This window comes from Nicotiana attenuata, chromosome 8 (genome assembly GCF_001879085.1).
Source record: "Nicotiana attenuata strain UT chromosome 8, NIATTr2, whole genome shotgun sequence".
Classification (NCBI taxonomy): Eukaryota; Viridiplantae; Streptophyta; class Magnoliopsida; order Solanales; family Solanaceae; genus Nicotiana; species Nicotiana attenuata.
In genome coordinates, this window is record NC_031996.1 from 47448818 (window position 1) to 47469733 (window position 20916).

At 36.6% G+C, this 20916-nt stretch overlaps 1 protein-coding gene across 1 annotated transcript in view; it reads right to left on the reverse strand.

The window, feature by feature from the left end:
* The window catches only part of LOC109231408 (serine/threonine-protein kinase EDR1), a 25190-nt gene continuing 5782 nt past the window's right edge, over positions 1509 to 20916 (reverse strand). The window contains exons 2-14 of the mRNA XM_019397074.1: positions 12359 to 12799; positions 11748 to 11851; positions 9933 to 10633; positions 9177 to 9389; positions 7520 to 7560; positions 4091 to 4159; positions 3890 to 3990; positions 3386 to 3464; positions 3212 to 3310; positions 3048 to 3116; positions 2824 to 2873; positions 2549 to 2725; positions 1509 to 2400 (exon numbers count right to left, since the gene is read on the reverse strand). Of these exons, the coding sequence (XP_019252619.1) occupies positions 2298 to 2400; positions 2549 to 2725; positions 2824 to 2873; positions 3048 to 3116; positions 3212 to 3310; positions 3386 to 3464; positions 3890 to 3990; positions 4091 to 4159; positions 7520 to 7560; positions 9177 to 9389; positions 9933 to 10633; positions 11748 to 11851; positions 12359 to 12799 (2247 nt within the window). The 3' untranslated portion in view covers positions 1509 to 2297. The remainder of the gene's footprint in view (positions 2401 to 2548; positions 2726 to 2823; positions 2874 to 3047; positions 3117 to 3211; positions 3311 to 3385; positions 3465 to 3889; positions 3991 to 4090; positions 4160 to 7519; positions 7561 to 9176; positions 9390 to 9932; positions 10634 to 11747; positions 11852 to 12358; positions 12800 to 20916) is intronic.

Below are 20916 nucleotides of genomic sequence, written 5' to 3' on the forward strand. Positions count from 1 at the left end.
AGAAATCAATTACTCATACTGAAGTAAAAATAAATAAATTAAAGAGAACAATCTCATTTGTATTATTAGAACCACCTTATTATCAGGTAAAAGAAAAATATTCATATAAATTTGCCCCTATATTTTTTTATCATTTAAAAGTAGATGTTATATTTTAAAAGATTATAATTTAATTATATTTTTATTATTTAATATTGTAAAAATTAACTCAATTTATTATGTAATAACTCCTCATACTTGGGAACACATAATATATGATATAATTTAGTTTTAGCTTTATATGAACTAATAAAAATTGACTTTAAAGGAGAGTAACAAAATTTGTTAAAATGCTATAATGTTTTTAGAGCATGGTACTAAATTTTTCATTTAGTACGTGCCTTGTTTCCTTGTTTGTTATAGAGAATTGTAATTAGGAACAACAATTTTTTTTGATAGAAAATTATGGATATGCTTTTCTTATTCAAGTAGGATCGACGTTGTAGGGTAGATAATATGTGTAGCTTAAATTGAAAAAGAATTTTATTATTAGATAATTTACTATTAGATCCTTAAATTATACAAATATTTAAGGGCATAAAAGTCGATCAATGTTTCAGGTATATTTTAGTCGTTCAACATTTAGCATANGGTACGTCACAATACATTAATAATAACATTACTAATATTTTGTCTTTTTATTTGTATATAAATTGATGTAACATTGAATTGGAGACAATTCATGGCACATGAGCATCTAATGAAAATAAACCAATCAAAGAAAAAATTTGTTAGAGTTCGATATATAGAAGACTTGAACGAACTTGTTCTAGGAAACCTAATCTAACATATATCCATCGATATTCTTTGAGAAATTTGTAAAGGAATCAATTACTCATACTGAAGTAAAAATAAATAAACTAAAGAGAACAATCTCATTTGTATTACTAGAACAACCTTATTATCATGTAAAAGAAAAATATATAAACTTGCCCCTATATTTTTTTATTATTTAAAAGTAGATATTATATTTTAATTAATTATATTTTTATTAATATTTTAAAAATTAACTTAATTTATTATGTAATAACTCCTCATATTTAGGAACACATAATATATCATATAATTTAGTTTTAGCTTTATATGCACTAATAAAAATTAACTTTAAAGGATTGTAAGAATATTTCAATTTGTTTAAAATGTTATAAATGTTTTTAGAGCATATTACGAAAATTTTCTTTTATTACGTGCCTTGTTTATTAATAGAGAATTGTAATTAGGACCAACAATTTTTTTATAGAAAATTATGGACGTCCTTTTCTTATTGAAGTAGGATTGATATTGTAGGATTGGCAATATGTGTAGTTTAAATCGAAATAGAATTTCATTATTAGGTAATTTACTATTAGATCCTAAAATTATACAAATATTTAAGGGCATAAAAGTCGATCAATGTCTTAGGAATATTTTAGTCATTCAACATTTAGCATAAATTATTCGTGCTTTTATAATAAATATAGATATAGATAGATAGATAGATATAGATTGGTATAAATAACAAATGTGAATTTGTAGTCACTTGCTCTCAATTTGGCTACAGCCTACTAAGTGTAAGAGAACATTTAGACAATGACAACACAGCCAAAAGAGAAGAGTTCACTGTTCACCCACAAAAGTAGTTGGGGCATTTTAATACCTCTTTGGCAATGGGTTGAATCCGCAGGGACATAAGCTCCTTAGCAAATAAGTTTAGCACTGTACAAGTATGACTATACACAAAACTGTCTTTAACACAACAAAGAGAAGGAAGATGGTAATGCAGGAAATTTTCCTCATATCCATTTATTCTTCTGTTGGTACACAACCTGCAGAGGCCGACTGTTTACAATTGCTTCCTTTGACGACCTTCACAGAATTGAGACTTTTCCTCTGCTGCTCGTTTTTTTGAACTCATTACATATCTCAATAGTAGTACATTCATCAGCCTAAAATACTAACTAAAAAGGATTTTATTTCCTTCTTTTCTTTTTGTTTTTCCCTTTTCCTTTTACATAGTTCAAGTCCCCATACAACGATCCCTATGACCTAACTTCAACTACTGCACTTCGTGCAGCCATTGATTTGGAGATATCAGCTTGTTTCTGAATTGGTTGCGTTGAGTCCCCACTTCGAATGAACCAACCGCTTCCAATCCAGGGTTTTCTTGTGTGCTTCTTTGCATCTACAAGACTTTGCGATCAATTCTCAGTTGCTCTGGCTCTTTTTGAGCCTAGCAACAACCTTCTGTTATTATTACAACAATACCTAACCTGTCAACCTTATTGCTGATTTGTACAAGTTTCAAATCCCTGGACATTAAGACGCTGAAGACACTTGAGACGAGTAATGATCTGCCCAAAAGAAGGGCGCGCTTGAGAATTTCTGCAGGAGAAGAAGGGCATTAGTCATTTAATACAAAGAAAAACTGCAGTAATTCTCAGACTGTGCACATCTCAACACTCTTGTGGACACGACCAAGTCTGAAAATCATCTACTCATGAAATTACATCAGAGTTGAATAGACACGCACTGATTCCAACAGTCACTTATAATCTCTGCAACTATGGGATCAACAGTTGCAGGAATATCAAGGCGTCTACCCTGAAAACCAACAGCTCCAACGACCTGCATTGAGTTCATCCCTGACCATGGCACTTTAAGAGTTGTCAACTCCCAAAATATTACACCAAAACTGTACACATCGGATCTGCAAACCAGGCAATCAAACTCATTTAATAAAATTCAAAACTAATAACCATAACAAAGTTCAGCGCCATGACGGATATGAATGAAGAGCAAACTTACTTTTCATTGGATGGTTCATTCCTTAAAACTTCTGGTGCCATCCATTCAGCCTGCAATTAATGGAATGCCATTAGCAAATTTGAAGATTTCAGTTCTCTCTCTCACCCTATTTAGACATAATCTTTGTCAGCTTTTTGTTTTCGTTCTAAATGGGTATGGAGCAGTAGAAAAGAGGCCTGGAAAAGATGGCATAAACTGAGTCATAAAAGTGAACATGCAATCACCGTTCCAGCTGTTGACTTTGAAGAGAGAAATGTGTGGTGCTTCATGCGAGACATCCCGAAATCACAAACCTTCAAGCATGGCAGAAGCATGGATTATTGTAAACAAAAGCTTAGTTCTCACAAATTTTATAGGCTATTATTTACAAGATTCAAGTCAGACGCACCTTAACAACCCAATTTTTATCAACAAGAAGATTCGGAGTCTTCAAATCTCGATGCACAATGACAGGGTTGCTTGTGTGCAAGTAATTCATTCCTTTGGCCTACACGAAGTTGATAATTAGCAAACAGGTAACTAAAACTGAAACAAACCCAGGGATTCACTACCCAATAAATACCACATCAAGTGCCATCCGCATACGCCTTTTCTCATCAATTTGGATATTTGGACGATGCAGTAACCTATATAAACTTCCCCTGCACCAAAAATACAGGTATCAGATACACTTGAGACAAGAAGAGCAAACAAAATTGATATATTACTTAATAGTAACAAACACGATATACTAATAAGCATCTTGGCATCAATAGCAATAGAGTTTTAGATGATATAAGAGCTTCTTGCATGTTTAAACTGTATATACCCATTTGCTCTCTAAAAAGCAAAGAAATAACAAGAGCATGATTTCGTAAACGCATTACAAAGATTTGAGTGCACGCAAGGAAAAAGGTATAAGTCACTACTGATCCTGCAACAATGCCCAAAATATCTTGGGACGAGAATGGCTTGAAAAATGTATCCCATGAGCCAAGATTAGAAAGCCAAGGCTAAAGATTTAAGAGATGGGCCAACTTTCAATCGTAGCATGTTAGTAATGTGCAAGTAGAAAAGAGTTCTCAACCTTGGCAGGAACTCAGTCAGTATAGAGAGATTTGGGGGGCGAGTTACAGCTCCCATGAAGAGAACAACATTAGGATGTCTCAGCCTCAACATAATTTCAATCTGCAAAACGAAATGCACACAAAGAGTCCTCAAATTTCAGGAAAGCTCATAAAGCACTAAGTACTACTACACGTCACATCTTCGTCTATGTACAACTTACTTCACATTTAAACTGTGCAAGGGCATCACTTGTAATATCCTGATTCATGAATTTCTTCACGGCAACTTCCTGCAATGCGGTAACATTAATTACATTCACTTAAGTTTACAGAAAAAGTATGTTAAATAACTATACAATACTACAGTCAACATTCCAGACCACTCTCATGCTACTTGGCACAGAGGTGCTGGATGCTAGTCTATTTCTTTAATACTTAAACTATCAGTTCAAAGTAATGGATGGACAGTGGGCGGACCACATGTCAACTTTCATGGACACCTCCAACGACTAACCATAACAAAGATTTGACATGGTACCAGAGAACACAGAGACTACGAAAAAGCTATATTATTCAACTTACCATCTACATAACTATTAGAGAATGTACATGTCCCACATCGATTCTGTAAACATTTCTAAAGGGATTTATAAAAGTCGTTCGCTATTTTACCAATTACCTTTGTATTTTGTATTGGATGCTCCAATTCTTTCACATCGTGTTAGAGACATATTTTGATAAACCCATTATTAGAACCTATGTTATCACTCTACGCTTCTTTCAACTAAACCTATTGAGCCACTCTGGACTTATCTCTTTCAATCCAATCCACCGAGCCATTATCTACTCTCTGCTGTAGGCACATTCCTTAACATTTGAGCCTTCTCTTTCAACCCCATGTCTATTTCTCATCCTGATGAGCTCACTCTCTCTGATTCGTGCATTCTCTTCAGCCTGTACCCGACCTATTTCTCTGCTCCAAACCCACTCTCTAGTCAATCAAGCAATTTTAGTTTCTCAACAGTTAAACCCGTGAAAAAAAAATCTTCAAGTTGACCTGCAGACTTAGGAAACATGTCTCATATCGGCCGACAAGGATTCGTAATGGAGTTTATATATGTCTTAGAACTCTTTTTAATCTAACGTTATGTCACTTGAATTGATGTTTTCGGTCCAAAAACATGAGATTTGGAGACTTGAGTCCCCTGATTATTTGAGAACCTCAGTTGGAGGTTCTAAAGACTTCGCTTGGCTTCTTCTACTGTAAGCGTCAAGGTGTCCATGATCACCTAACTAAACAGGTTAATTTGTGGATGAAAAGGCCGAGCACATGGAGAGAATGTTGATTTCTAAATTGTGCAGTTATTTCTGTTGATGGACATGTTTTGACCATTCCATACTTGTTACTTAGTTTGGGTGAAGGCCCGTGCTTAATATTTTTTTTTTGATAAAGTGAAGGCCCGTGCTTAATATACTAGAGATGTTCCCCACTTTAATGATATTTCTAGAATGACTAACTTGAAAAAGAAGGAATCAGACATGTCTTAGGCACAAGTTCAAGCAGTTATGAAGGAGTTTAATAAGTTGATGCCAGTCACTGCCAGTGTTTAATAAGCAATTAGAACAGCGACAAAAAGGTTCTTAGTTCTCATACTTGATAGGCTTCCAAATGATCTTGACTCAGTGCAAGACCAGACAGTGGTCACCATTTCTAGCATCACAGACAGTAGAGAATCTAGGTGGAGGTTGCTTTGGAAATTCTTGACCTAAGTGCACTCATTGTTATAAAATTGGTTATACTCGTGAGAAGTGTTTGGAAGGCTCATGTTGCCCAGACTAATTCCATTGGTATTCCGAGCAATCAGACATTCTCTTTTTCTAAGGTAGAGTTTGAATGACGTCCTCCAGGCCGGTGAGTGAGCAGAACCATGGCCTGTATCTCTCAGCCCTCCACTCATAGACCTTGGGTGAGTGCCTCAAGTGCCTCTGATGATATACTTGGTAATGAATCACTTTTTCTACTATCTCCTTTTCAGTCTCTTCCAACAGTCACAGGCTAATGGCACACTGACTATGCTGGAATTGGTCAATCACGGTCAATCACCTACAACTATGCCCAGTCTTTTCCATTTCAAAAAAAAAAACTATGCCCAGTCTTTTTCCAAAAATTGTATTTCATCCATTCTCCCTAATTCTTCATTATTCTCTAGGATTCTTCATCTTCTACTGAACTTAGTTTGAGGGCATTTAAATAGCTAAATTAAAGAATTAAGTTCTACTTTTCTTTTGTTTTGCTGGAGAAGGATCTTAGAGTGTCTAGGCTTCGGCCAGGAGGGTTCTCGATAAGTTCTTCAAAAAATCTGATTCAGGGCCTAAAATCCTAAAATGAAGAAGATTCTCTTGTTTTGTTTACGTTCTTTTGTTTCTAAAAGAAAATATCTGATTAAGTTTAATTTGGGGAGCTAGGCAAAAGAAGTTGAAAACCCAAGTAACAGAAGGGAAATTTTTTAACTGCCCCTTCTTTTCTCCTTCTTGCAATAGTATCTAAACATCGGGTTTCATATGCTACTTCCATTTTTGGTTGTATACTACTTCGCAATCTCTTCAATCTTAAGGAGGATAAAAGTAGCTCATAAAATTGAAGGTGAATTGGAATGCATGATCTAAGATAAATAGAGAATGAAAAAAAGTGGTTAAAACATTAAGCTAGGTGTAGATTGATTTGGCATAGAGAAACCATCATTACTACATGTACAAGATATTTCCCGTGATGTGAATGTATAAGTTTGCATTCTTATCCAAAAAGAAAGTGTATATGTATGCAATCAGGAGCAAATGCTCAATTAGGATCTGGCTGAACTAATTTTAGACGTTGTGAGGTGCTCAAGTAAGGAGAGAAGTAGGAAAGAGGGGTAATGAAGTGCATAGGTGAGAGTTAATTTGCAACTTAGGGACTAATGGGAAGACACGAACTCGTGAAGAAAATATCAGCTTATCTATTAAGCTACATATAGAGACCAAAGAAGAGATCTTATCTTTACTGCATACTATTATCTGAAGGAACAGTTGGTTTGAGTGCTACTGCAAGTCCAATGACTTCTAAATTAGCTTTATCATCTTCTATTCCAAGAATATCACGTAGGAAAACAGAAACTTTATGCAGCAGTGCTGCTAAAATTAAAGTAGTGGAAACCCTAACTATCCTTCCACTTAGAATCAAGAGAACCACATACGATTCCATGCTGCATTACTTTTTATTTCTCTTTTCCTTTGTCATTGTCCTTCACAAATCACATCTTTTGAAATATCTTCAATGAGAAGTACAAGCTACCTAAATATTTTGTCATGTCATTGATTATACAGAGTGCGCTAAGAAACGTATATGCACCCAAATGTAGTGTTAATAGTTCCTACTGTTTCAGAATACAGGGAAAAGATTGACAATAGATATATGAATTTTATAACACTCTCCAATTTGAAAGAACTCTTCAGAAAATTAGAAAACTGATCCAAGAAAAACACAAATTCATTCTGCTTTCTTAGGAAAATGGAACATACAGAAAAGGGACTTGTCAAATAGAGCTGATGCACTATGGTTCTTATTCTACTCAGGGTAGACGATAGATATATAAATCAGAAATAAGACTTACTGTGCCATTCCATTCTGCACGGTATACCTCGCCAAATGACCCTGAAAAGTCACCTCAGTGTTATTATGTTGAGCATTCCATCTTAAAGATATTCAGTTTTTCACATTCACTTAAGTCAGAGACAAATAACTAATTTACATGGTAAACTGTAGAAACAAATAATCTGCTTCCTAAAAGTAAGCAAATAAAAGGACTTCAATCCTCATAGGTGAGGGATGGGGGAAATCTGTAGCAAAGTACTAAAAGTCCTTACTCAAACAATATTACTGAAGGCACTCACCCAAAATTTTGCCCTGTAAATGAAGTTGTGATAGTGAAATGGGAGTGGCCAGTGACAACAAAGTATACTTATAGAGGCATGCACACATTAGTTGGAGTTTGTGGAAAGTTGATAAGGCCATCAAGAAAATCTGGTTGATGATTCCTGCAGCTATTTTTTGGTGTTTATGGACAGAGAGAAACAGAAGATGTTTTGATGGCATCTCAACTTCAAATCACTCTCTCAAGGCAAAATCCCTACTTGAACTTTTTTGCTGGACAAAATTGTCCCCTGTAATTAGTACTGATCTTTTTTTGGACTTTGTTAGTACTCTTGTCCTAGATTAGCTTCTCCTTTTTGTTTTTGCCTTTGTAACTAGGCCTCCTGTAACTATGTAACTATGCCATCTTCTTGATGCTTTTTTAATGGAACACCTTACTTCATCAAAAAAAAAAAAAAGCATACTTATAGAATTGGAGTGTACATAATACAAAAAAAGGGATACTATGATAACTTTTGGTAATATGATATTGAAAAGGCATTGACATATATAACACCATTCTGTTTCCAGAAATTGGTCCAAATATGAACTGAATTTGGAATGGCAGTAATGTATTAATCATGTTAAGAAAGGTAATGCATTCAGCTATTATCAATTAGATGGAGGAGATCCAAAGCCCCAACAGTTGGCTAAGTAACTAATAGCACATACATAAAATAAAAGATCTTATCATCTGCCAATTCACCCTAACCCAACGTACAAGTTACAATTTGCCAAAAGAATAAAAGCAGTTAAACTAACACAGAAGACAGTTTTGACAAGTACCTAATCTAACAAAATCATCTAAATAAGTCTATTTTACACCTTATTATTCATATAAATTCACATATGACCTATTAACAGAAACATTCTCAAACTAGGAAATTCTAAAATGAATAAGCCTGAAAACACATAAACTAGGACAAAAGAAAATGACTGACTTTTTTTTGTTTATGAACAAGTTTAACAACATCAATAGAAATGGCTTTTTACAGCTGAGCATAAAAATATGATGTTGCTCTATTATCTGAAAACATACTAAATAGCTGAGCACACACTAGTATGTACACAGTTTTATTTTTATTAAAGGTAATGAAGAATAACAGTAAACCTTGCATCATTTGGTAACTGCATATGAACTATCAGCTACATAGTTTAAGAATAACATACAAAACTATTCCGTCTGCCATTTTTCTTCAATCATTTTAAAACAAGATAGCTGTTCATATGTCTATTACAGAAAGGCAAAAGGTGTAAGCTTAAATTTGATTTTAGATATAGCCAGAGACTTTTTTCCAAGGTTGCACTGCCCATCCATGTACAATCACAGAAAATGAACTTAAAGAACTTGGTCTTACCAATACCAATACGTTCACCAACATGGAGATCTTCCCATGGAATTTCCCACTCTGCCACCCCGCGTAGCATTGGAAGCTGCTCCTTCTGCACCGTGTAAGACTTGGACTGAATGCAAGTAACTATTTCCCTTGCTTTACTAGCTGATTCTTTGTCTTTGTATGTACAATTGTTATCTGAAATATTTCCAAACTTCTCCCTATAGCATTTATCACCTTCATCAAGCAAAACAACTTTCAGATTGTTCTTTTAGAATGGCAAAAAGTCAAGAAATCCACAAAAAAGGAAATTGAATCTAACTAGGCTAATTTAGGGGATGGAAAATATGAGATAGGGAATAGAGACTATCAATTCTTTTCCAAATTGGAATCCTTCTAAGAAGTCTATGGGATCATATGGATGCTTGTCCCCATTTTGACTCTTGTATGGGGAATCACAATAGGTGTACTAGTAATTGTTTGGTTAGAAAGAGAAAATGGAAATATCTGCAGGAATACAACAACATATCGGCACACGTTGTTAAATAGAAATTAGGAATGTCCGTCGTTGATAATTTAGTCATCAGCCAGTTGTTCTTGAATGGGGCCATTCAAGGATGTAAAATATCGCAGTGTGATAAAGAATCAATGAAAAAAGATCCCCTAATTCCACTAAGGAATTCATTTCACGAAGATGGATAAAGTAAAATCCAAGAAATGCTCCATGACCAGTTTGGATTGTTTCATCCATTCTACATCTAACAGGTGCGGAACTCTCACCTGAAGTATCATTTAATGCATTGTCTCCAGGTGCAGTAACAGTATACTCCTGTTTGTGCTGCAAAATGCCAGTTTCATAGGTGATGCTGTAAGGGAACTGCATCCCGGTGAAGGCTATAAGAGACTGCTTGTTATTTTCTGAACTTTGTCTAGTATCAACAACCCTATTCTCTGATAATTGATTTTTTCCAGCAACAACTCCTAAAATCAAATCTGATTGTAAATACATTTGACTCTCTGGAAGAACATCTTGAAGTTTAACCTCTGTGTTTTCTGCAGGACAGTTCACATGCTCATAAGCTTCTCTAGCTTGTGTTATCTGTGCCATAGATGTATTATCATGGGAAACTGCTGAAGTGTCACATAATCTAGTCGATGATGGAAGGAGATTTCCACAGTCATGCTCAAACTGCGTGCTTCCAGTTCTAACTGAACTATTTCCACTACCGCCCTTTGCTTCAATGCAGTAGAAAGCTGGTTCAGCCCTTGAAATCCATGTATTGGCAGTTCCATGAGCAGCAGTAACTGAACCTGATTTCGTCCCAGTTTGTGTGTCAAATACCGGAATTGAAATGATAGTACCACCAGCAGGAAGTGGTGTAACACTCTGCACGTCTACTGCATAACTTTGTAACTGACCACTTGATGCCTCGGTGGGAATCAGGGCACCCGGTGCACCCATTAAATCAATTATATATTCACTGCACGTTAAACCAATAATCAGTCAGATCCTACTGGAAAATTTCCTAAATTTACATGGTCGTAATTCTACAGAGAGAAGGTTAAAGAACTAAATAGAAGATAAAGGCAAAAGGGCAAATAGCAAATATCCTACATGAAAATAGCAAGCCTTAGACAGTAAACTTTTGACTAATTACTTGACAACAGAAAAGAGATTGTACCGTGGGAAATAAACAGTACTAATTTTGTTGACAAGTATAAACAATACTTCTTTTTTTACAAGTATAAACAGTACTAAATTTTACAAAGACGAATTTGGGTATGCCTTCATCTACTTGATAACCGAAACAAGAAAGAAGAATAACTAAAACGGTTATTCTGGCAAAATAACATAAATCTGCAAGTATTAAGTATAGCAGTAGTCTCTGCAGAAAGTTCAACAAACTTGTTTCAAAATCAAAAGCATATCTGCTAAGTCGCTCAAGCAGCTCTATACTTAAAATGAGAACAGGCTAAAAGGAGTGCAACATCTTTTTCGAAGCTAGCATTTACCCATCTAAAACCCTCTAAACCTTACACCTGCGCTGTATGATTTTCAACAGGGTGTGTGAGAAATAAAACAAAGAAGAAGGAACTGAGAGCGTTAAATCCCACATTGGTTGAGGGAATGGGTTGCGGACTTGGGTAATCCCCCTTCATGAGCTAATTTTTTGGGTTAGTTAGGCCCAAGGTCCATTTCTTCATGTGACATCAAAGCCAGACCCATCAATTCATGTTGTTGTGATTCTCATGTTGGGCCCTTGTGTGTTATGTTATTCACGCTCCAGTTGTCCAGTTTTGGGTGTAAGGGGGAATGTTAAGTGCCACATCAGTTGAGGAAATGGGTTGTGGTCTCATTATAGGGTCCTGGGGCTAGTTTTTGGAGTTGAGTTACGCTCAAGGTCCATGGATGAAAAGATTTAAAAGAGAGAGATCAAAAACTCGATAGCCACTGTGAACGCTTTTCTTAGAAATATTACTTTTGAGAAAGCAGAACAAAATCTTAAAAAAGATCAAAACACAAACCGATATTTTCAGCAAACACTATAGTTCACATATACATCCAGGAAATATGCCCATCAAAAAATTGTTTACCTTCCATTGTCAAATTTGATCAAATTAACTGCTCCATCATCAGTGCCAGTATAGTAACTTCCCTTAACGAGCTTGCATGGCAAGTTGATTCTATCAGCAAGTACCTATCAGCAGAGAAAATGACCCATATTGGTTAGAAGCATGAGTCTGGGAAAGACACCAACAGAAATCAGAGAAAATGGTGACTCCTTTAGAAAAGAAAACAGCTCAGCAATGAACGAGTACAATAGAGAAAGTATCATTTACCCTTGGAAGTCAGAAATTTTCCATATTTTCCATTCGATCACAAAAGGAGTAAATACATTGAAAAACAACAGAATTAGCGGCGCTGCTTTTCATTTTGAATAAGATGCCTGATGCCCTTATTCTAAAGCATGAGTTTCACCGCTGAACCTAGACAGACATGCAAAGATCTATTTGAAGTAAATAGTGGGTGATACAGATGATAAAATGTGGAAGTTAGCCCAGGAATACTTCGATTCTGAATACTTAAATGGTAATGAGTACCAAATCATTTGATACTGAATCCAACACCGATTTATCCTAAAGCAAGTTAATCATCCATATCAATCTGGTAAAGAAATGTAAGGCAAGATTGAAGCTGTTGTCACCTTAAAGAGTAAGGCCCTATGTCGTGAATGTCCAATATCAAGACAGCCAAGGGGAAGAATGATAGAGTTCAACGAAATTCTTAGCTCATAACTCCTTGCAGTCCACCTCTTTGACATTTCTTCTGCGTCATTAACAGGACCTCCCATTCTATTAGCAACAAGCTCAGCAATTTTCTCAACTAAAAAACTTGTAACCGGGACCTTCTTCAAAGCTCGGCATTCCCGGGACATGAAGTACACTCTCTCCTCAAGCTGTCGCAGTTCCATATCAGCTGCACGGTTTACTAAGATAACTTCGTAATTAACATTATCCAAAACTGAAACTGCTTTTAGATCCACTAATAAAGGCATCTTCCCCTGAACCACCGCACTGGAATTGATTCCATAAACATCATAGAATCCATCCACCACTTTCTCATCATAATTTACGACATTATAGTTCTGCATTAACACCAAGTAGGAGGTTTAGTACCAACTGAAACTTAAGATGCAAAAATTAAGCAAAGAATACAGGAAACAAAATACTAAATAGAGACAGCCCTAATTCTGCCAAAATTTAAACGTGCAAGAGCAGCATGGATCTTGAAAGTGTTTTCAGCAAATATAGGTAGCAGGAGATTGTCAAGAATTTTAAGGATCTAAGTATATTCCTCCCCAGAAATAAAGTCCAATTTTGAACACAAGGACATAATCATGTGCAAAACTACAGTTCAACATGGCAACAGTAAGTGAAAATCTATATCTCTGGTGTTACGTACTAAACTTAGTTCAAACTAGTAATGGTAACTGTTTATACACAGACAACGACTGTGTTTATTAATACTTTATACTGCAGCCTTTGTCAGTGTTGAATGTTCTAATTCAATAGGAGATAGGATCAAGGTAAGAACTAAATATTAAGTGAATGTGGGTCCAATAAAGAGATAAACTTTAACTTCGTGGTGTATTTACTTCAAAATAATGTAAACATTAATCCAACCCTACCTTTCACTAACATGAAATTAAACACTCTTTTGGAATGACCTATAAAGCAAAGTTGGAGCAAAAGAACTGTATGTTATCATTTGCAGAAGCAGCAACTTTTAGAATACTACTATGACACTAACCTGACACTTCAATTGGACAAGAAAGAAGTCTTAAATTATTCATCACTATTGACATGCATACCGCTCAGTCTAAGAATAAGAATATATTTTCCCCAAAAATTAGACATTAAATTTAGATTAGACATATTTATCAAAAGAAAAAGTTCAGATCAGCCATAACCAATATAAAGGGACTGACATAGTAAAGGAGGCTAAACAAAGCTATCAAAGGGATGTGCCATGGCTCGGAATATCCTTCTTTAAAGGAAAATAGGACAACTAGTTGGAAAAAAAGGAGATGTTTTTCGTCCGGTTACTACCTTTAATTATGTCCCTGATCTTTTTAATCTTTCTTTTCCCCAGTTAGACCCAACTCCATGAACACCATGTTTCTGATTGTGGTAAAACATCTACACTTCTTTACACAACAAAGACATGCATACAGTCTAGTAGGCAATTACACAATCACCTGTATGCTTGAAAGTTTACAAGAGGATTTCAGAAGGTGCTTTACTGGTTTATATGGTCCTCATACAAATTATGAGAGGGAAGAACTATGGTAGGAGCTGGGAGCAATCAGAGGTATTTGGAGTGAGCAATGGGTTATAGGTGGGGATTTCAATGTATGCAGGATCGAGAACGAGAGACTCAATTGCACTAGGAGATCCAAAGCAATGAAAAGCTTCTCAGAAACAATTATGGATCTGCAACTGATTGATTTGCCTCTTCATGGAGCACAGTATACATGGTCAAGGGGGGAAGACACTCTACAGACATCTAGGATTGACAGATTCCTTATTTCTATAGAGTGGGATGAAAGCTTTAAAGCAATTAAACAGCTGGCGTTGCCTAGGCCTATTTCTGATCATGAACCATTACTGTTGGAATGTGGAGAATGGGAGGCAACCCACTCCTACTTCAAGTTTGAGAATATGTGGTTGCAACAAGAGGGGTTCATTGATATGGTGAAAGGGTGGTGGCAGAACTACACTATAGGTGGCAGCCCTGATTTTATTCTCATTCAGAAGTTGAGAAACTTGAAAAAAGACATCTCTAACTGGAATAAAGAAGTTTATGGCAAGCTGGAAGTAAGAAGAAGCAAGGCTCTTGAGGAACTTGCAGCTTTAGAACAGGCTACAGAAGGCAGAATTCCAATGCAGGCTGAAAAGAAGAAGATTTTGAGTTTGCAAGTGGAGCTGGAGGAACTGGCCAAAGCTGCAGAAACATCATGGAGACAAAAGTCAAGATGCCAATGGTTGAAAGAGGGGGACAGGAACACTAAATATTTCCATTCCATAGCCAACTCACACAGAAGAGTCAACAATATTGACAAGCTCAAAGTGAATGATGAAATAACAGAAGACAAAACACAGATTAAAGAGGAGATCTTGAACTTCTACCAGAATCTGTATACAGAAAACGAAGTGTGGAGACCTACTGCCAATTTTGACGAAGTAGCTAGACTAGCAGAAGAGGACAGGGAGTTGTTAGAGAAAGCTTTTGACGAAGAAGAAGTGCATGAAACCATTAATTCATGTTCCTCAGATAAGGCTCCAGGACCAGATGGTTTCACTATGGCTTTCTTTCAAAGAACATGGGAGTTTATCAAGCCAGAAGTGATGGGGGCACTCAATCACTTTCATCAGCAATGCTATATGGTGAGATCATGTAATGCCTCCTTTATTGCCTTGATTCCAAAAAAGAAAGGGGCTATTGAACTTAGAGACTTCAGACCAATAAGTCTGATTGGTAGTGTCTATAAGATTGTGGCCAAGCTACTAGCAGAAAGATTGAAGAATGTTATTGGCAAACTAGTCTCCAGCCACCAAAATGCTTTTATTAAGCACAGGCAGATAACTGATGCTTCACTTATAGCCAATGAGGCTCTAGATTGGAGGCTTAAATCGGGGGAGCCTGGCATTATATGCAAACTCGATATTGAAAAAGCTTTTGACAAGCTGAATTGGTCCTATCTACTTTCTATTCTAAGGAAGATGGGTTTTGGTGACAAATGGATAAGGTGGATCAGATTCTGCATCACAACAGTCAAATATTCAGTGTTGGTCAACAGAGAACCTGTGGGTTTCTTCTCACCTCAGAAAGGGATCAGGCAGGGAGACCCTCTCTCCCCATTTCTATTTATACTTGCCATGGAAGGTTTAAGCAAAATGCTTGAGAAGGCCAGAGAACTACAATGGATTCAGGGCTTCAGAGTAGGGGCAGACATTGGGAGTTCAGTCTCTGTTTCTCATCTGCTGTATGCAGATGATACTCTAATCTTTTGTGAGGCTGATAAGTCACAACTTATGTACCTAAACCTGGCTTTCCTCCTATTCGAAGCTCTTTCTGGGCTACATGTCAATGCGCTGAAAAGTATCATTTATCCTGTCAACCATGTATCTAACATTGAGGAATTAGCAGGTATCATGGGTTGCAGTATTGGGTCCTTGCCTACCACATACTTGGGGCCTTCCACTGGGTGCCAAATTCAAAAGTTGTGAGATATGGAGTGGGATTATTGAAAAGTTTGAAAAGAGGTTAGCATCATGGCAATTGCAATACCTCTCAATGGGAGGAAGACTAACTCTTATCAATAGTGTGCTTGACAGCATTCCAACTTATTACATGTCACTGTCTCCTATCCCTAAAAAGATGTTAAAGCAATTAGATAAAATCAGGAGGGACTTTCTATGGGAAGGGAACAACAGCACTCACAGGTTTCATCTCATTAAGTGGGATAAAGTCACACAACCAAAGCACCAGGGAGGATTGGGTATTAGAGATCTAGAGGTCCATAACAAGTGTTTACTAATGAAATGGCTTTGGAGATATGGCACAGGGGAATCAAGTCTCTGGAAGGAGGTGATTATTGCAAAGCATGGGAAAAAAGACAATTGGAGCACCAAAATCTCTAATGCACCTTATGGAGTGGGCCCTTGGAAGTACATCAGGAAACTTGGGAATGAATTTTTCCAGGAATCCTACTTCAAAGCAGGCAATGGAGCACATATCAGATTCTGGAAAGACAAATGGCTCAACAACATTACACTCATGGATGAATACCCTAGCCTGTTCCAGATTGCATTGGACAAAGACTCCTCCATAGCTCAGAACAGAAGTGGTAATAATTGGGATATTCATCTCAGAAGAGCAGTGCAAGATTGGGAAGTGGACAACTTGATAGAATTACTTGCCAGAGTGGAAAGGTTCAACATGAATGCAAGTACACCAGACACCATTTGTTGGGGGAGTAAGGGCACTTTCTCAGTGAAAGAATGTTACAGGCAGCTATGTTCTCAAAACCAAGTGATCGATGCATGGCCATGGAAATTAATATGGAAAACTAAGCTGCCTATTAAAGTAATTTGCTTTGACTGGATTGTTCTCCATGAAGCTTGCTTGACACAAGACAATCTCAACAGGAGAGGCCTTCAGTTGGTCAATAAATGTTATATGTGCAGGGAGAATGTGGAAACAGTCAGCCATCTGTTTTTGCATTGCCCAGTGGCCACTGACCTTTGGAACATGTTTTTTTGTATATTTGGCCTCAAATGGGTTATGCCACAAAACATAAAATAGGCACACCTGAGCTGGAGTCGATGGAGAGTTGATAAGACCATCAAGAAGATCTGGTTGATGATCCCTGCAGTTATTTTTTGGTGTTTGTGGAATGAGAGGAATAGTAGATGCTTTGATGGGATCTCAACTCCAAATCACTTTCTCAAAGCTAGATGCCTACTCAATCTTTTTTGTTGGATTAAGTTAGCTACTGTAACTAGTTCTGCTCATCTTTTGGACTTTGTTAGCTCCCTTGTCTTAGATTGACATACTGTAAAGGGACTAGCTTTTCTTTCATTTTTGCACCTCAACTTTTGTAACTATGCATCTTCTTGATGCTTTTGTTAATATAACATCTTACTTCATCAAAAAAAAAGCTAAACTAGAAACAAACAGAAGCGCTTAATACATGTCTCCTGAGTTTTCAGACATCGTATCTGAACTCCTTGAACTCTTCATGCTTCATAAGTGAATTTTTTTTAACAATCGAGAAACCCCGAGGGCCAAACCAGCACACAGTTTGAAACTCAGTGGATAATTGGCCCGGTCCTTGGTGCATAAGTTTATTATGGTCACGGTAAGAAGGGCTTAATGGAACTGGGTATTGGCTATTGGTGGTGCATTTGGCTAGAGAAAAATGGCAGTATTATAAAGCAAGAAACCTGTTCAATCACCTCTATGACAAACTAAGTGGATTTATGTTCGAAACAACCTCTTGTGCTTGCCTTAGGCTTTGCTATGCCTTTTAGGCTGGTCGGCTAATTAAATGCTAGCGTCAATGAGAATGATTATACAATGTGTCGAGATGTTTGATAATCTCATCAAAAAGTTTAAACTGTCAGAGAGCGCACTTTAATTACTTAATTGTGTCTTCAACACACTCTCTTACATACAAACCTAACTCTTTTTGTTGGTCTAGGTGCCTGAACATTTTGTTAGATAATGAGTGGAGGTAAGACTTGAACTCAAAACCTTTGTCTATGAAACCATGTAGAACTTTGTTATCATCTCATCTAAAAATGCAAAGAAATGAACCTTCACCTAACTCAACCATAAAAGTTAACTCATGAGGTGAGGATTGTTCAAGATCATATAAAGAGACAAACAACTCATTTCCTTAACCAATATGGGACACTCTAACACCCCTTTCACACGCTCAAGATTAGACATCTGGAGCAAGAATAATTGAAAACGGGAGCCCAACAGTGGGAAACACAACTACAGGGATGAGTTTGGCTCAAATATCATGTAGAAGAGTGTGACTATCTAATCTAAAACTTTAAAATCTTAGAGAGAACTCGCTTTTAATTACTTAATTGTGTCTACAACATAATAAATTTGGGGAAAGAGTGAGAGAATGTAGACTTTAAAGACAATACAAGGGTGACACAGAACAAGTTTGGATTTATGCTCAATAGATTATAACATAGGCTATATTTTCACTAAGAAGTATGGTAACTCATAGGGAGAGTAAGTAGAATCTCCAAATGTTATTAATCGACCCAAAAGAAAAGTATGATAAAGTGTCGGAAAAGGTCCTCTAGTGAGTGCTAAAGAAGACATAATTTCATGTTAAGTACATAAATATCATAAAGGTTTTATGCAAAAGGGTTGTCATGAGCGCTAGAAGTAGCAAAAGCGGATATATGTGAGTTCGGTGTTCCCCATAACCGTTGGTTTAAACCAAGAATCTATTTTGAACTCACACTTGTTTACTCTAGTTATGGATGAACTAACCAATAGTACAATATGATTCTATCATTTTTACTATTTGCATACAGTATTGTGTTGAATATGATCAGTGAGAATACATACAGCCGTCTCCAAGTTGTTTTGGACTGAGCATAGTTGTTTTGTTGTTGCAAACAATAACATGTTAATTGATGGAACTAACAAGGGAGGCAATCAAAGGCTTGAACTCTGGGGAAACAATTTAGAGTAAGAGTTTACGATAAGTAAAAGTACAATAACAAACCCAGTGTAATTCCACAAGAGGGGTCTAGGGAGGGTAGTGTGTACGCAAACATTACCCCTACCTTGTGAAGATATAGAGGTTGTTTCCGATAGATCCTCGGATCAAGGAAAACATAAACAGTGTTGAAAAAGAAATACAATAGTAGGGAAGCCACGAAAAAAAAAAAGGAACAACAGCAAAATAATAATATAATGAAGCAAAAGAAGCAACAAGTAATAATAGAAATCTAAGAATAAGGAAATACGGAGAAAATTACTAATACTACTGGTATGAAAAAAAATACGCTCGACTACCTACTAACTCTCTATCATAATTCCCGACCTCCATACCCTCCTATCAAGGGTCATGTCCTCGGTAAGCTGAAGATTTGGCATGCCCTGCCTTTCACCTCTCCCCTATACTTCTTTGGCATACCTCTACTTGTCGTTTGACCCACCATAGTCAACCTCTCACACTCTGGGGAATTTATGCATCTTCTGTTCACATGCCCGAACCATCTCAGTGTCACTTCCCGCATCTTGTCCACCACAGAGGCGACTCTCACCTTATCTCGCATATCCTCATTCTTAATCCTATCTCCCAGTGTACCCACACATCCATCTCAGCATCCTCATTTTAGCTACTTTCAGCTTCTGGACGTGAGAATTCTTGACTGGTCAACACTCCTCCTCATACAACATAGTCGGTCTAACAACTACTTTATAGTACTTACCTTTAAGTCTTGGTGAAACACTCTAGAGTAAGAGTTTACGATAAGTAGAAGTAAGAAAATATATATGCACCGGAAGCTTAGCCAGCATGGAAGAACAAAATTAACAAAATTAACGTGAGATTAGATAGGATTGCATTCCATGAATGTTGATTGGTTTTGCTTAGGCAGACGCCTAAACATGGTGAAGCCTTTAATGAAGTGCCTTCTAAATGAAGGCTTAAGGGCATCTCAAGGAACCTCTGACAATGCTAATTTATACAAATGGGAGGAACTATGAAACAGATGACATGATGGAGAATATTACTTGCAAGTATTTGGTGGACAATTTGGAGGGAAAGAAACTCAAGATGTTTGAAGGAATTAGCAGCCCAGTGTTATCAAAGGCGCGCTTAAGCCCTGAAGCGAGGCTCAAAACATGTTGAACGCTTCGCATCGCTTAGCGGGCGCTTCAATGTTGTCATTAAGGCTCTAAGGCATACTTTTCCTTGCCAATGAGCGTAATTCGAAAGAGGCGACACTAAACAATTGATCTTTCACTTTATCGTAAATTTTCTTTAATTTCTTTGTCCATATATTTGGTATTCAAGCTTATAGATATTAGTCTTGGACTACACATACATATCTGTAGTTTTTCTCCGTTTGCGCCTTTCTTCATTAAAGCCCACACTATATTTGCGCTTTGCGCTTAAAGCCCCAACAGACCTTAGAGCTTTTTTGCGCTTTGCGCCTTTGATAACACTGTAGCAGCCCAAATCAGAAAATCACGATGAGTTGTCTGTTCTTTTTTATTTTTTGTTGTAAAGAATAAATCATGGAAGAGGCAGAATTTTTATTAGACATTATTGAATCCTTGTAAAAAGATTAAGGATCACTTTTGCTTTTTGAATTGTAAATATCGTTCCCAGCACAGTCTTTGTGCTGGAGATTTATAAAACACTGTTACCTTTCTCAAAAAAAAATGTAGTAATAATAAACTTAGGTATTATTAATATCACTAATAGCCCAACTAGCTTGAGATATATGCATAATTGTTGTCATCATTGTATTAGAAGGATTTATCACTTCTCACAAAATAGAGTCAATTGAAGTTGTGTTTACCTAAGTTAAATAATGAGAGGAATCTAGCAGGAGTTCAAATTTCACAATATGCACATTAGGCATATGAGCCAAAGTTCTCTGCCACGGTATTATGTAATCTCTCTCTCTCTATATCTCTGTATATTTATAT